Source organism: Orcinus orca, chromosome 15, assembly GCF_937001465.1.
Source record: "Orcinus orca chromosome 15, mOrcOrc1.1, whole genome shotgun sequence".
In the NCBI taxonomy this organism is placed as follows: domain Eukaryota; kingdom Metazoa; phylum Chordata; class Mammalia; order Artiodactyla; family Delphinidae; genus Orcinus; species Orcinus orca.
In genome coordinates this window covers 38718887-38736341 of record NC_064573.1, presented here as the reverse complement: position 1 = coordinate 38736341, position 17455 = coordinate 38718887, and the positions used below count along the sequence as shown (strand labels likewise).

The 17455-nt window shown below is 44.1% G+C and overlaps 1 protein-coding gene across 1 annotated transcript in view; it reads left to right on the top strand.

The window, feature by feature from the left end:
* FHOD3 (formin homology 2 domain containing 3) overlaps positions 1–17455 on the top strand; it is a 505940-nt gene that overhangs the window by 208270 nt on the left and 280215 nt on the right. The window contains exon 6 of the mRNA XM_049697949.1: positions 12023–12090. Coding sequence (XP_049553906.1) covers positions 12023–12090 — 68 coding nt within the window. The remainder of the gene's footprint in view (positions 1–12022; positions 12091–17455) is intronic.

Here is a 17455-nt window from a genome sequence, read left to right as displayed (position 1 = left end):
GAATATGTCGAGTTTCAGGCCTGTGGCCACACGTGCACAGAGTGGTTGGGAAAAGCAGTGCCCTTCGTAACCTCCAAGCTTGTGGCCTTTCACTTCCTGTAGGCTCGCCTTTGGTTACGATTTCTTTTAATAGACACTATTTTTGGGTGGAGCAGTTATAGTTTTACAGAAAAAATTGAGCAAGAAGTACAGAGAGTTCCCATATGCCCCTCCAGCCTCCCCCAATTTCCCCCATTATCAATATCTTACATGAATGTGGTACATTGTTATAACGGATGAATAATATTGCTGCATTTAAAATTTTTTTTAATTTTGTGTTGGAGTATAGTTGATTAACAATGTATGTTAGTTTCAGCAACACAACAGCAATTGATGCATTTTTATTAACTGAAGTTTGTAGTTTACATTAAGGTTCATTCTTTGTGTTGTACATTCTATAGGTATGGACAAAAATATGTAATGACATGTAGCCACCATTATTGTGTCACGTAGAATAGTTTCACTGCCCTAAACATCTCCCATGCTCTACCTATTCATTCTTTTCTCTTTCCCTCTGAGTCCCTGGCAACCACTGATCTTTTTACTGTTGCCATGGTTTTGCCTTTCCAGACTGTCATATTGCAGGAATCATACAGTACGCAGCCTTTTCAGATTGGCTTCATTCACTTAGTAACATGCATTTAAGGTGCTGCCACGTCTTTTTGTGGCTTGATAGCTCATTTCTTTTTATCAGTGAATGGTATTCCATTGCCTGATGTACCACATTTTGTTAGCCGGTCACCAACTGAAGGACCCTAAGGTTGCTTCCAAGTTTTGGCAATTATGATTGTGAATATGCTTTTCATGTCTTCTTAGGCCCTGTGGCCACAGGGTCATGGCAGAGTGGGGCTGTGTCTTTGGGGGCTGGGCTCATTCACAGAAAGCAAGACTCTAGCATGTTCTTAGATTGGGCGAACCTATAAAGCCATAACCAGGCCAGATGTTGGGGGTATGAGGAACGTGGATGGTGAGTGTTCCTCCTAGGTTCTTTTTCCAGCCCCCAGAGTCCACTTGGTCATTTCATTAATCAATCATTTATTGAGATATTAGATCCTGGGGGTATAGAGGTAAGTTATTCATGGGCCCTGACATCAAGGTGCTCACAGTTTAGTGAGGGGGTAGAATTGCAAAAGAATCATTACATGTTGGGAATATTTAAACAAACACTGATTGTGAAAAATTAAGGACAATGGCCGATTTGTAGGGTTAAAAACCACCACCATCATCAGAACTCATTCCAGCCCGCGTGACAAGTGTGACAATATGGGTGAATGCCAGGATTCACAGAGAAGTCTCCAGGAGGAGGTGACCTGGCACACAGGGAGGGGAGAGATGGAGGAAGCAGGGAAGCCCTATTCCCTGTCGGAGCATGAAGGCCGGAGAGTGAGGCTTCTCCTGACCCCAGATCGTCTCTGAAAGAGTCAAGGATGGCATTCGGCTGTCTCGGGGTCCATTTCAAGGCAGGGGCACTGCTTGCTGACAGTGAATGCCCAAGCTCCTCCAGTGTCCCATCTCTCAGGGAGCGTCCCCCCAAACCCCGCCGCCGCCAGCCCAGTGGGCCAAGCCTGAAATCTGGGAGTCTTCCACCTGCTTGATCCCGCAGTCAGCTGTATCCCTAAAGCTCTCTCAAGTCGACCCCTCCTCTCCATCCCTGTTGTTTTCTATCCCGACCTAGCGCATCTTGCTGGCATGATTCCAGAGGCCTCTTAACTGGTTTCCTGCTCCTAACTCCCTTCAGTTTATCTGCCTTCACTCACCGGACTGGCAGTGAAGTTTGTACAACCCTGTCTCCTTGGGTTCCTTCCTGCCTGAGAGACATGGAGCTGAAACTCCAGGGCACAGCAGCTCGGGCCCCGCCCGCGTGAACCCTCCGGGTATCGTCAGCCTGATGCTCTCCCTGCGCGACCTGCCCGTGTCCTGGCCCCACTGAAGTGTGGTCCACTCTGAACACACTTCGCAGCCGTGCAGGCTGCACAACTACTCTTCTCTTCCTCACATTCGCCTTCCGCACAGCACTTCTCACACTGGTGGATTTTCACTCAAGCCTCCGAAGTCTGTTCCACGTCACCACGTCTGAAGCTCCGTCTCCAGCCCCAGCTTCACAGGGATTTCCGCTCCTTCCTCTGCGGCCCCTCAGTGTCATCATGTCCTTCCCACGTGACAGTGGCATCATCTGGGGACATGTCTGTCCTCCCCAGTTGGCCATCAACTCTTGATGTTCCATCTGTCACCTGAGGGCTTGGCATGCTCCCTGCTTCGTAGATAATCAGGAAAGGATTGTTAGAAGGATGATGTTACGCATATGTAAAGGGCGATTGCACTCTAAGGGAATTTGGAAGTAAAGAAGGTCGTCTTAAGCAGTGTTGCCTCATCGGGTCTTGGGACCTTCTCATCATTCACATTTAGCCTCTCCACCCTCAGGCTGAGGAGATTGCCCCTCGGGTAACTGGGGCGTCATGCATCCCGATTCACCATAATCAACACTGCCACTTGTCACGGTCGGTCCCCCAGAACAGAAGCCGTTGCTTTTATGTGAGTGTTTTCTTCTGAATTTACGTGGTGACAGGAGTGTCATGGTTAGGATGTGAGCAAATATCAGTGGCCCAATTGTTTATTTTTACTGTACAAACAGAACATAAGGCCATTTCCATTTCTGCTAGGCATTTTCCGTTACTCTCCTCCACTTCTGAGAGCCTGTAGTCCCAGGGCTGGGGCCAGCGATGATGTCGCTTCTCTGGCCTTGGTTCCTCCTCCTGTGAAATGACGATGTTGGATTAGATCAAGGATTCTTACCTCTTGGTCCATAGAATCTCCTGAAGGCCCATAGGGAGCTTCTGGGTACCCATGCTCTCTGAAACTATTAACATTTTGTGTGTCTGAACATCTTTTTGTGACTTGTGTATGATTTTCAAAGAGTGTGACTCCAATCACTGGAAAAAATGGCTTCCAAAATCTGACCCAGCAGTTTTTTTCACTGAAAAATAGTTTCTACTGTGCCACTTTTTTTTTTTTCTTTAAAATATCAACTTGTTATACTGAGTAACAGTTTCAGGTTGAAATGCGTTATACTTCCCAGTCATCAGTGTATCGTGTGGCACATTAGAATTCATGGGAAGAATTTCCAGAGTTGAATTCTTCTGACTCACTCAGTGTTGACAGTAACTTGGGCTGTGGGCTCCTGGCTGGGGAGAGAAGCATAAGCCAAGCTTGGCCACCCACCTTCAGGTTGTCTTTTGTCACATTTTACCAGTTCTAAGTGGGGAGTCTGAAGAGCAAATGTCACAGCTACATCCAGGCAAAGCAGGAGCTCATTTCTCATTGCTGCATCTGAAAAACCATGCTGGTTGCATCCTCTGTAGCTGGGGCGAACAGATTTTTAAATGTAGGCATGGCATTTAGCTGATGAATAAATCTCTACGTGTGATGTCTTTTGTAGTAGCCCAAGGGTAGGAGGAAAGTTATTGTGTCCTCGCGCAGAAGAGGGATCCCTGTGTCTTGGTCCCAGTTCCCCATGGAGTGCTTGGTTACTGAGTTTGCCTCTTGGTGAGAAAAGGGTGTGCTGTAATTATTAAAGTCAGTGACTTTTATGGACCTGAAAGCATGATATTCTAGATGCGTCTTTCACTAGCCCACTTCCCCAGACACACCCACAGATGCCTTTGGTTCTTCCCCTCCACATTCTTTCACCGATGTAAGTTGGTTCTGTTTTTTTCACTGGTGCCTTCTCATGTTCTGGTCTTTCTTTCCCCTCACACTGAGGTTTTCTTCATAGTGCTCTTGGTTGAGCAGGAAGCATGGGACCTCTGTGGTTGTGCTTTTCAGCACTGAGATTTTCGAGCCATGCAGGTTTCCTTCCCAAAGACAGAGCAGGAATGGTCTCTGATGGCCTTTATTTAATTTGCCCTCAACCCCTTGTTATTATAAGCTAGTTTAGCATGTAATACACTAATTACATCTCTTAAAAGAACATATTTCATTTTAAATGTCAAGAACTGTGGAGAGAAAAGATGGGAGGGCTTATAGAGAATTAAACAATGTTCTGATTACATCTCCTTTCCCCACCACCTGTAGGCTCCCAACTGCCCTTTACTCAAAGGCGAATGCCTGCACCCCAGGCAGATTCAGCCTGGAAAGGTGGGGAGAATGAATGTGCACATTCATTTACTGGCCAAGCACACTCTGTGTGCTTGACCTAAAAATAATGAATGTTTAATTGCCCCCACCTACAGCTTCTCTCCAGCTGCTGGGACCAGCGCTGCCTCTTCCATGGGACCTTCTGCAGCCTGAGCTCTCCTGAGCTACAGGCCACCCCGGCCTGTGCTGGTGGGAGGGGACTTCTTTGCACACTTCGGACCTGGCAGTGTCAAAACTTCGAGAGAATGGCAAACCTTTGAGAATCCAATCTGATCCCAGCCTTACATTTTACATATGAAGCTTCTGCTTTGAGTTTGCTCCTTTGATGTTTGCCAAGAAGCATCCCACATTTCACTACTTAGTCCCCCAGGCACCTGATGCTCCGACTTGGGACTCTCAAGCCAGGTCTTGGTGGCAAGAACCATCTTTTTCCTTACATGCCCCCCCCCACCCCCCGGGAGGGGCTGCACCTCATCAGCATGCATTCACGACTGAGGTGTTCAAGGAGAAGGGAGCACCTCTGAGCTCCTGGGAGAGGTGTGAAGTTCACATACAGGTGGAGCCTCTGGAGCTGCCCTCTTGCTGACTTAGGCTGGGCTCCACGTCCCTCCCTGTGTGCAGCAGTTGAGGTCTTTTTTTCTTTTGAATTGCCTGATTTTCAGGCAATGTGCACACATAGAATTCCCTCCCTTGGGACTCAGGACCCATGAGGACAGTTCACACAGTGTATTGGGTATAGTAGGAGGATCAGAGGAACTCCAAGCTCTGCTCCACCATCCACGGGCTGAAGCCAAGGGTGCATCTGCACCTATATACACAGACTCAGAGACACACACGCGAGCCCCACGTAGAGAGAGGAGAGCCTGCAGACACTGGTGGCAGACCAAGGGCGCACCAAGGTTATCAATCCTACTCACTGAGGAAGCCTTGGATTCGCTATGTAACCCAGGACTGAGAATCACACCCGAATAGACAGACTACTTCTAAAGGTGTGATTGATGTTCTGTTGGACATGCATCCAGGAGAGACATCAAGCACACCCTTGGGAAGCTGGCAGGCCATCCTCTGTTCCTAGGTGAGCCCTTCACACTCTAGTCTAAGATGAAGAGGAAGCCAGCACAGCCATGGTGAGTCTGACTTTCTGTATGGTGAGGCCTGGATGAGATGTAAACGGAACACCCAATTCCTTGAACTCAGAGGGTCCCCCAGCAGTTAACGCTCCAGACCACACCACCCGCAGCATGGCTAGCCCAGCAGCAAGGAAGCCAGGACCTGCGCTGTGGGAAGTAGTACCTCTCCTTTGGCCTGTGTAGGCTCCTCTTATTGAAGGGCTGTCAGCAGTCTTTGGTTTGGGTGTGGTATCTGATGTGGTAAAACACCTGCTGGCTGCTCTTCTACCAGCAGGAATGGTACCTCTCATAAAATGACAAATTATATGTCATTTACAAACATCCTTGATCCCCAATCCTTCCTAACCTCTAGGTAAACAGTGGTGTCTCCTAAGACATATGTCAAGTATCAACAGAACAAGTCAGGTAGGGCATGGAGGCTTTTGGGTACCCTATGTTTTTAAGATAGATGGTAATTTTGAGGTTGTTTTTTTTTTGTGGTACGTGGGCCTCTCACTGTTGTGGCCTCTCCCGTTGCGGGGCCCAGCCGCTCCGCGGCATGTGGGATCTTCCCGGACCGGGACACGAACCCGTGTCCCCTGCATCGGCAGGTGAACTCTCAACCACTGCGCCACCAGGGAAGCACTTGAATTTTAATTAAGCATTGTGATTTCATTTTATACCACGATGTTGGTTCTTTTTAGAGAGGTAGTATCAGTTGCCTTTTCCAAAAAAAAATCAGTACTCTAGAGTAATATTTCTTTGAGTGAGTATTTGGTCATTTAAATTTCAACCAAAATGGTGACAATTCCAGTATTGTTCTCATATAATATGGGGACCAACTCATGACATTTATTAAAATGTTTATCGTAGAGAAAATGGAAATGTTTGCAGTACTTTGGGAGAGGGTATCTATGGCCATAAAAATGAAATTTTGCTGTCAATCACTTTTATGAAAGGTTAAAAAAAAAAGCTACTATTTTAACAGATGCCAGATGGAAGGATTTCTGATTTAGACCTCACCTAGTGCTTTATAGCTTATGGAATTAAAAAATGAAGTATTTTAAAGGATATTTCAGCCAAAATATGTAATATTCTTATATAGGTTAGGTGATCTTTTGAGCTTTGATATTAAAAAAAACAAAACTACATTAAAATTCATAACTTGCTCTCTGAAGTGGTAGTGATAATTTTCTCACTTTAAAGAAAGAATTATTTGGAAACCATACTATTTTTTAATTCCGCTTTGTTTGAAATATACGATTATTTAAATAAAATGTAAAATTAATTTAAAAAAATTAAAGACAATTGGGATGAAAAGTACTTACTCCTTGAATAGAAATTGTTTGTTTTAATTAAGACACTTGGCAAAAAACGGAGGGGGAGAGACTTTTGGCACCACTCAAAGATATCTTTGGCATTTGTACAAGGATGTTTCTCATCAAAGGGTGAGGCCTCCCTGAGGTCTTCTGTTCTAGTGCCACAGAGGAGTCATTTGTGATGTCCTAGAGGTTAAAAATACAGAGAATGCATACCAATTAAAAGATTGGATGAAAATAAGTTGCAACTGTACCTACATGAAACTCTATATAGACAGGTTAGAAATAGAAGGATGTAAAAAGATACACCATGCAAACACTAACCAAACACTGACTAACTGTAGAAGTATTAGAAAAGTAGACTTTAAAAAGGAATATTGCCAGAGATGAAGAGGGACATTACAAATGATAAAAGGTCACTTAACCTAAAAGCCATAGCCATCCTAATTGTGAGTGTACCTAACAACTGACTTTCAAAGGACCTAAAGCAAAAACTCATAAAGCTGAAGGAAGGAATAGACAAATTCAGTATAATAGAGATTTCAATACTGCTCTCATAGTAAAATATAGAACAGATAAACAGAAACTTGGTAAGAGAAGAAGACCTGAACAGCTCTATCATTCAACTGGACCCTAGTGAATTTTTACGGGATGGTTCAGCCAATAACAGCAGAATACACATTCTTTTCATGTGTACATGAGGCAGTCATCAAGATAAACCATGTTCTGGGCCATAAAGTAAACCTTAATAAGTTTAAAATAATTGATATCATACAAAGTCTATGTTCTCACCATAAAGAAATTAAACTAGAAATTGGTAACAGAAAGATATTTGAAAAATCCTCAAATATCTGGAAGCTAAGCAGTATACTTCTAAATAAACCAGAGGTTAACAACAACAAAAACCCCACAGGATTAAGTTATTCCCTTTTGAAATGAAAGAAATGTTCAAGATTCATTCAATTTTGAATTGGATGAAAATAAAAACAATATATGTAAATTTGTAGAATGCAGCTGAAGTAGTGCTTAGAGAGAAATTTTTAGCATCAAATTCTTATATTTGATAAGAAGAAAGGTCTCACATTAGTTGTTAAGTTTTTACCGTCAGAAACTAGAAAAAAAGAGCAAATTAAGCCAAATGCAATCAATGAAATAGAAATCAGAAAAGCAATGAAAAAAGGAATGAAATCAAAGGCTGATTCTTTGAAAAGATCAATAAAATTTATACATCTTTAACCCGACTGACCAAGCATAATGGAGAAAAGACAGATTACCAATATCAAGGTTAAAAGAGAGGAGGTTGCTATAGTCAATAAAAGGATAAGGGACTATTATGAACAACTTTATGTCCATACATTTAACAATTTAGATGAAATGGATAAATTTCTTTTTTAAAAAATAAATATATTTATTTATTTATTTGTTTTTGGCTTCGTTGTGTCTTCATTGCTGCGTGTGGGCTTTTTCTGGTTGCGGCGAGCAGAGGCTACTCTTCATTGTGGTGCGCGGGCTTCTCATTGCGGTGGCATCTCTTATTGCGGAGCACAGGCTCTAGGAGTGTGGGCTTCAGTAGTTGTGGCACACGGGCCCAGTAGTTGTGGCTCGCGGACTCTAGAGCTCAGGCTCAGTAGTTGTGGTGCATGGGCTTAGTTGCTCCATGGCATGTGGGATCTTCCTGGACCAGGGATCAAACCCGTATCCCCAGCATTGGCAGGCAGATTCTTAACCACTGCGCCACGAGGGAAGTTCGAGAAATTTCTTGAAAGATACAAATTATCAAAGCTCATTCAAGAAGAAATATATAATTAGAATAGCCCTATGTTAATTGAAGAAATTGAATCCATAGTTTAAAAACTTTTATTAAAGAGAACTCAGGTAGCTTCACTGGAGAAATCTGCCAAACATTTAAGGAATAAGTAATACCAAGTTTACACAAACTTTTTCTTAAAGTAGAGGAGGAGGGAGTACTCTCAACTCATGAGGTCAGCATTGCCTCAATGTCAACAACATTACAAGAAACAAAAACTATAGATTAACGTTCCTCATGAATATCGATGTAAAAATCCTCAACCAAAAGTTGTCATTCTCAGCTGAATTTTTTTCTATTAATACTTAATCCCTGTTTGAACCCTCCTACACTGTTGGTGGGAATGTAAATTGGTGCAGTCACTATGGAGAACCGTATGGAGGTTCCTCAAAAAACTAAAAATAGAGTTGCCATATGATCCAGCAATCCCACTCCTGGGCGTATATCCAGACAAAACTATAATTCAAAAAGATACATGCACCCCTGTGTTCATAGCAGCACTGTTTGCAATAACCAATACATGGAAGCAACCTAAGTGTCCATCCACAGATGAATGGATAAAGAAGCTGTGGTACATATATACAATGAAATATTACTAAGTCCTAAAAAAGAGTGAAAAAATGCCTTTGCAGCAACATGGATGGACCTAGAGATTATCATACTAAGCAAAGTAAGTCAGAAAGAGAAAGACAAATACCATATGATATCACTTATATGTGGAATCTAAAATATGACACAGATGAACTTACCTACAAAACAGATTCACAGATGCAGAGAACAGACTTGTGGTTGCCAAGGGAGAGGGGTGGCGGGGGAGGGTTGGACTGGGAGTTTGAGACTAGCAGTTGCAAACTGCTATATGTATGTGTGTGTGTGTATATATATATATATATATATATATATATATATATATAAAATAAACAACAAGGTCCTATCGTATAGTACAGGGAACTATATTCAATGTCCTGTAATAAACCATAATGGAGAAGCATATGAAAAAAATATATGTGTATAACTGTATCATTTTGCTGTACACCAGAAACTAGCATAACATTGTAGATCAACTATACGTCAATAAAAGAATGCTTAATCCTTGTTTAAAAATGATTATTTTGATTATAGCACCAAGTAGTAAAACCTTAGCAGTCAGAGCACAACAAACCATAATTCTCATTCGCATGAATTGGAAGCCGTGACAGATCGCTGATAACTAAAGGAGACTCTAACTGGGATATTGTGAATCTCTGTAAGACATATTTCTGCCTGTCGTCTGGTGGTATATAAGCAAGAAAGTAATGCAAGCTTTATTACCTTATAAAGAAGTACCTGGAATTGACTCTCTACTGATGCTCTTCCTGGATAAGCTAAATGTGCCCTTGTTCTTCAGGGTATACGTAGCCCCATGCTTGGCATCTGAGAGCTTTATTCTTATTAGAAGCGGTACTGGCTAAAAACAAAGTCCGTTCCTCTGGCATTTGAGAATTCTGAGACATTCGCTGTAGAAACTGGAGGAAGAAGTGATCTCCCCAGGGACCTGGGTTCTACTGCAGGGTGATGCAGTCCACTCTATTTATTACTCATGTCCTTTGAGGCTACGCATGTACTTTACCGGTCAGCTCGTGAGTCATTGGGCCTCAATGTTTAGGGTCTATGATGAATTAGACGTTCGGTTTGGGGATGGTGGATTCCTTTGGAGTCTTCCCGGCTCCTTCTGTTCAGGAAGGTGAGGGGTTCTCTCTTAATCGAAACGCTTCATAATTAACAAGTGACTGTGGACTGCATGTTGTATTTACAGGTGGGAGATTCCATGGTGGGCAGACAGCTAGGAGGCCTTGGGGTCAGACCCCACCCCCCAGACTCCAACCCCACAGAATCCTGCCTCTGCCCCTTAAGCTGTGTGTAGAGGTTTGAGTCTGGAGGAGCCTCGCCGCCTCAGGAGCGAGAGACCAGGGTGTCTGCAGCACAGAGAGGGAGGGGCGCCGGGGCTGCGTGACCAAGGGCTTGACAGGCCCCTTAAAGGATTTTGGATTTCCTGCTCAGTGCAGCGGGCAGCCACTGAAGGGTTTAAATGGGGACAGTGATGTCGTCAGGTGGTCATCTCCACCCAGTCTTTCTGGCCTTGGTCTGGAGGGTAGATGGGAAGAGGGAAGCGGGCAGGATGTCCGCGGGGAGGCCTTCGAGGAAACTACTGCCATTCACATGCTGAGCCTCGCCACTCTGTCATTTTAAGTGCCTCTCAGATGGGAGCCTGTTCTCTTCTCGAGCCATAGTGCAAAGCAGGCATGTCCTTCTCACAACCAGACTTCTGCTAAGTCATTTAGATCTGAGTGTTCCACGCTCTTCCACTCAAGTCCATGCCACTCACACAAGAGGAGAATGTGGCTCTGTCCATTACCCCCCCCCCAGTCCCCCCGCCATAGGCTGTCATTGAAGCCCAGGGTTGCTGGCCATGCATGTGACATTGCTTTGAACTCTATTATTCTCAATATTTTGCATTCTACTCCATCATATCAGTGCTTGATTGAATGCAAAACCATTTTCCTCTGAATCTATTATTGTCTGTTCCCATTTTACGGATAAGGAGTCCAAGGCCGAGAGAGATGAAATACTTTGCTCAAGATCACATAGCTGTGGGTGGTGACACCAGGTTTGAACTGCAGGCTCTGATTGCTTAGTCTATGCTGTAAGTTCACTCTTTACTACTGTACCCTCAGTGCCTGGCAGGCGCTCAGTAAATATGTGCTGGATGATTTACCTTGGGGCGGTCTGGCATGAAGTGTTAGGAACCCAACCCCAGGCACCTGAGCCACCTGGGTCAGGGCCAAGCTTCCACTGGGAAGCTGAGTGGAATCCATGCTCCTGGGAGTATGCATACACCAGAAGAATGGGACACTCCTTCAGGGCATCGTAGTGCCACGCCACTGACCAGTGGGGAGTTGTGCCTTACTCATTTGCCTCTCCTGCCTCACTATGACCTCTGGAAGGTGGGTCCTGTAGAAGTTGGTCTCGGTGTCGAGCCCCAGGGGCTTCTCCATCTGCCTTGCTCTGGGCCAGGACCCATCCTTGAACCCGTCTCACATGAGTGAGAGCCTGGGTGCAGGCAGAGCTAAGGCTGGGTTCCTGCTGGAAGTGGGCCGTCACCAAGGGAGCTAGTCAGTCCTTAGAGCCACTCTGCTGCTCTTGGATCATTGGATCACAGGGAAAAAGAGGCAACTTGAAGCTTTCTGAGCCCAACTGCAGAAAGCATGGTGGTGCGGGGGCTGTGAGGCAAGGAAGGAGGTTCTGTTTTGGCTGTGTTAACTTTCCAGATATAGTTGGCTACCAAGTATAGTAGTCTGTAAACAGCTGGAAATAGAGCTCTGGAGAGAGGGAGTTGAGGACTGAGGGTGCAGATCAGGGCATCTTTCCCACAACCTGCAATGTCCTCTTCCTGCGTCCTGCAACAGCTGGACTGTCCTTTGCACCCCTGGGGGTAAGGTCGATATCCTGCATGAAATGAATTTGTTTTACTCACCTTTCCAGTGGAAATTCATTAGTTGTTCATATCCTCTCTGTGTTTTTGCCATCTGTCGAGTCAGTTCAATTAATTGTATATGTTGTATTCTTTATTTCAGAAAAACTGTACAACTCCGGTGGACGAGATTTAAGAAGGGCCCTTTTCTCCCTGAAGCAGATATTTCAGGTAAAAAAAAGAAAAAAGTACTCTCATGTTCTGTTTTTGCATTGCTTGTGGAATTAGATGCAGACAAATTTATACCTTTTACTGATTACAAAAAGAAAAGTCTCTTTAGAGTACAATGTAAATTCTGTCAAAATGTCAGTTGAGTATTTTTACCATACCAAATATTTCAAGCATAATAAGTAAAAAAAGTTATCAAATCACAATGTTTTTCCATATTTACTTCAGATTAAAAAAAAAAGTCCTACTACGGATGTAACTGAAGTCTTGTGTTCTGCTCAATATCAACCACTGTCTTCCTCCTCCACCCCGGGGCCCCTCTCTACTGAATGTCACATGTAGTGTTTATCATGCAAATGCACGTTTCCATACTAATGGTGCATATTCACCAACAATATGTGATATTCTTTTCTATGAACTGTATATGCGTGTTATCATGCTGTGTGTATCACGCTGCGGCTTACTTAGTGAGAGCGGGATAGGTGTGGGCGTGACCGAGTTAACTGAGTGAGTAACCATTGTATGGAGGAAGCACAAATTTGCCTTATTCATCTTCTATTGGCAGACAGTTGGGTTCGTTTCCAGGGTTCTGCTGTTACAAACCGTGCCGTTAGGGACAAGCCCCCTTGTGCACGTGTGCAAGCACCTTTGTCGGGTTCTGGCTTATCCTTCTCTCCTAAACCTTCCCTCTGCTTCTCCCCTGGGCAAGTCACAAGCTTAGCGATGAGGGCTAGGACAGGAGTGTAGGCGAACTCCAAGCTGTCACCCACAGGGAAGAGGGACAGAGGGTCAGGGGAGGAGGGTGAGGCCGCTGTGCCAAGCAGGGCAGGGTCAGCAGAAGCAGGGTGAGGCTTCGTGGAGAAGGTGGAGCTTGTGTCTCCGTAGGTTCATCGTTCTTTCTGGCATGATTTTAGACTGTAGGGTGCGGTCCACATCTCTTCAGTTCCCGTCTCCTTCACATACTTAAAGGATTTTCCGTCTGTGGTAGTTCTAGCCGAGTGGCTGTGCCCTTCATGGGTGCCTTCCTGTCTGAGGGGGATTGGCAGAAAGGCAGGCCAACAGTCCATCCCACCTGCACGTTCTTGTCCCATTTTTAAACTTGTTCAACCAAGCTTGCCCTCATCTTTTTCCCAGAGCAGAGCCCTTCTCAGTGACAGTGTTTCTGGAGATGAGTCCTCATTTCTCATCTTCCCACAGCTACAGGCGTGACCCTGAGTCACCACTGCTGCCTCATGCCGCATGTCTCAGAAGTGCCTTGGGGTTTGGGGTTGGCCTTGATTCAGGCCATTTCTTCTGGAAAAATTGTAACAGATGTCATGGGCACCACCTGCTGCTTGGTCTGTCCTCTAGCTTCCCACCAGAGGGGCTGACCAAGTCCTTCTCATGCTGGTTCCGTGTAGCCATCTGAGTTACGTCTGAATCTCTCAGTGTAACGTTGAGGCCCTTCTGGACCTGGCCTCTGTGGCCCACCTCCCTGTCCTTGGCTGCAGCTGTCTCCCCTGTGATTGTGTTCTGGGGGCAAGTCTCCTCTGCACCTTTGCCCCTGGACCTATTGCTTCTATCTCAGGATGCGTTGTTGCCCCACATCCACTCCCCATGTCTCTGTCTCCCATCTGGTGTCTCCTCCTGCCAGGGAGATCCTCCAGATGAGCCCTCACTGAAGTCAAGGGTTCTCCTCTATAAAGTTCTCTGTGCTCCTCTCTGGAATGGAATTTAAGATACCACAGGGTGCGTGCCTGAGTCTGGTCATCCGTGAGCTCCCTGGATTCCATCACTGGGTCTTTGGGGCCTCACGCTGTGGCCAGTGCCACTGAAGCAATAGATGAATGAATTGGGCGAACTGAATACTCCTCTCACAGGTGTCTGTCTTCAGTCTTTCCTGGCTCTAATTAAGTAAATGCTTCGCTAATTACTTGCCCCAAAGCTTCACTTCCCACTATCCACCTGTGTCTCCCTGCTTCTTAGCTGAACAAAACAGAACTTCTTCACCCTCCATTAACCTCCTCCTCTCGAACTCAGATCCCTGACTGCACTTGGGCTGGGCTCTCACCGTGCCAACGGAGGACCACACTCCTGCCACTCCTCACGCCAGCTCGTGCAGCCCCTCAGCCTGCCTGCTGCTTCCATTGTTCAGCTTTTTTTTTTTTTTTTTTTTTTTTTTCTGTACGCAGGCCTCTCACTGTTGTGGCCTCTCCCGTTGCGGAGCACAGGCTCCGGACGCGCAGGCTCAGCGGCCATGGCTCACGGGCCCAGCCGCTCCGCGGCACGTGGGATCTTCCTGGACCGGGGCACGAACCCGTGTCCCCTGCATTGGCAGGCGGACTCTCAACCACTGCACCACCAGGGAAGCCCCGTTGTTCAGCTTTGACTTCTTTTGAAACCTGTGTTCACCTCATTGAGCTGGTGGCAGAACCACACAGAGAAGAGTCGTTCCGAGTGCCTTTAAAACACTGCAGTTTGTGTATCCTGGGTAGGATATACTCTAAGGAGAAAGAGAACCACACACACACGAAAATCAACCGTTTATAATAATCATATTGCTGGTGGTAGTGTTGGCATTGCTCTTCTGATAATTGTGTGTGTGTGTGTGTGTTCTAATTTTGTCATTCTTAGAGTTCTTAAGGATTTGGATTCTTGGTGTGTGGAAGAAAGTGGGTAGAAAGATAGAAGGGTTAGGTTAAAAAACTCTGGATTCCTGAATTTAATTGGAAGTATCGGAATGAACCCAGGGTGTTTATTATCTTAACAAACTTGCAGCAAAGCATATTTCTAGCACTAAGTTTATTGAAGAGGACTAGAAGCAATGGCGAACCCATGAGCAAAAAGCACCACCAGCACCGAGATTGCCGTTTTAAAATACAGAAAGGGACCAGAGCTCCTTGGAGAAATAGCTGACTCCAAGTCTGGCATAGGAAACCAGAATAAAATAAATAGTAAAATAAACCTGGAACATATTATTATGCAGATAGCAAGGTAGCTATCAAATACTACTAGGATTATTGCCAAAGGGACTCGGGAGCACTTGAAGGGTCTCCCACTGGCTGGCTGAAGATGGACAATTAAGCATCAATAAGGATGATAATTACAGTGGATTAAAACACATCAGGTTAATCTGCATTGATGAGTTCATAATAATACTAAAGAATGACAATGAATTGGTCACCAGTGGAAGGAAGATGGTGGTGAACCAGCACGTTATTTTGAAAAATGGGTAAAATTTTAGAATCAGACATTTAGCTTAACTTTTTCCTGAATGAACTTTAGGATAATCAAAAGTTCAGCTGAGAGGAAGTTTCGCTTTCAAAAATATTCTAGCTAGCAAGTAAGAAGGAGTGATATAATGAGAGTATCAATGAGAATGTCAGAATTTTGCAACCCTGAATGAAGTAATGGATCTAGGTATCAAGCCTCAGGATCTGCTGACGTGATGGAAGTGAGATACAATCAGATATTACATGCCTTCTCATGGAAACTTGCACTGCCATTGAGGATGTGGTCAAGCCAACAAAATCAACTCTGGATCGGATCCTGCCTTTCTATGCAGTAACCAATTTACAAATGATCTAGGACAGAGGCACATGTTAAACCACACAGCAGGCATGTAATCAGCAAAATCCAGAATATAGACTACTCTGTAGGACAAATGACCTAGTTTCTCCAACACACAAATTTCAAGGGAAAAACAGAGATGAATTAAAAGACATTTAAAAGTTATATCAGCTAATTGCCACATGTGACTCCTACTACAAAATTTAAAACACTATTTTCGAGACAGTTGGAATTGGTCACCGACTGGACATTTGATAATATTAAGAAAGTATTAATTTTTTATTATGAGTACATAACTTTGAAAAGACTTTCTGTCCTTTGGAGGTACGTATTGGAATATTTATGGGTTAAATGATATGATGTCTGGGATTTGCTTCAAATTAATATGGCAGCAGACAGGGTAGGGTGATAGATGGAGCAGGATTGATATGAGTTGATTGGCACCTGGGGTTCACTAAATTATTCTGTCTTCTTTTGTATATGTTTCAAGTTTTCCATGGTGACAAAGTTAAAAGATAAACACATGTCGGTCTTGTTTCACATCCCCTCACCATACTTGTTCTGTAGTGTTGTCTCTCTGAATTCTCAGGGATGCTGTTTCCACCACTTATTCAGCAAACAAATATTCTTGAGCAGCCTTTGTTGGCATTATGCAGGCAAGGAAGAAGCCATTTGCTACCAAAAGTTTAATCTGTTTGGAAGACCACAGACCTGTGCACAAAACAGCTCTAACACACAGGGCAGGGTTGCTTTGGGTATTGGGTGGATTCCACAGGCTGCAGGCTGTCTGGGGCTTAGATCACCTTCTCCCACACCCACTGGGCTGCACCTCCATCATGTCTTATGTTTTCTGGATGTGGAGGTTCTTTTTGGAACTAGAGTGTAAGGATGTAAAAACAGAACCATTGGTCATTTGGATTGAGTTGAATATTCCTTGACTAATAGGCATTTTAAAAAAATGATCACAGGTTAAAATATGGCTATTATAGAGAATTCTGAAATTCAAGGATAATCTCATACCAGTTAGTGTTAACATGTTGACTTCACTCTAGTTAGAAACCAGTGTTTTAAAAATCATTTATTAATGCCTGTGTACTTCAAGATGTGTGTTCAAAATCTTCTGCGTTGCCAATTTGGAAGATATTTTCTACATTAATCATTCGTACACTTTTATTTTCTAAATACCTTATCTACATATGTGCATAAATGTTAGTTAGGGTTCTGAATTATTTTTATAAACACTGTCCAGTGTTTTTTTCCAAGTGCCTTTTCCAGACAGTCAGCTCTCTGCTATATTAATATTAGTGATTAGCTTGAGTGGTTTCTTGAGAGCTTGTTCTCACTTTTTCACCGTGAAGTCATGTGTGAATCTAGTTTTAAAGTAATAAACATTTGTTACATGCTTGGAAAAACTTTCTGACTAGACATGAGCTCATCTAAATGTTCACTTTTCACATATGCTGGTGGAAAAGAATATGGATGGAGGGAGAATTATTTTTATTTCCTTTATACATATGAGTGTAAAGTAATTTTCCAAAAACTCATGATACTGTCCCATTTTCTCTTGCTTCCAGCGCCATGATTATCTTAAAGTCTGAGTTTAACACAGCTGTCTTTCATTACCTTCGGGGCACAGCAGTGCTCCCTCCTCCCCCCAGTGCCCTCTGAATGTTGAGTGTGTTCTTGGTTCAAAGGGAGCATTTGCCTGGCCTGCCCCCTGCTTCCCTCTCCCCACCTCCCTGTTACCTCACGTCCTCCTTCCATATAATTGGAAAACGCCATAAAATTAAAATGAGGGGCTGATTTCAATGTGGAGATG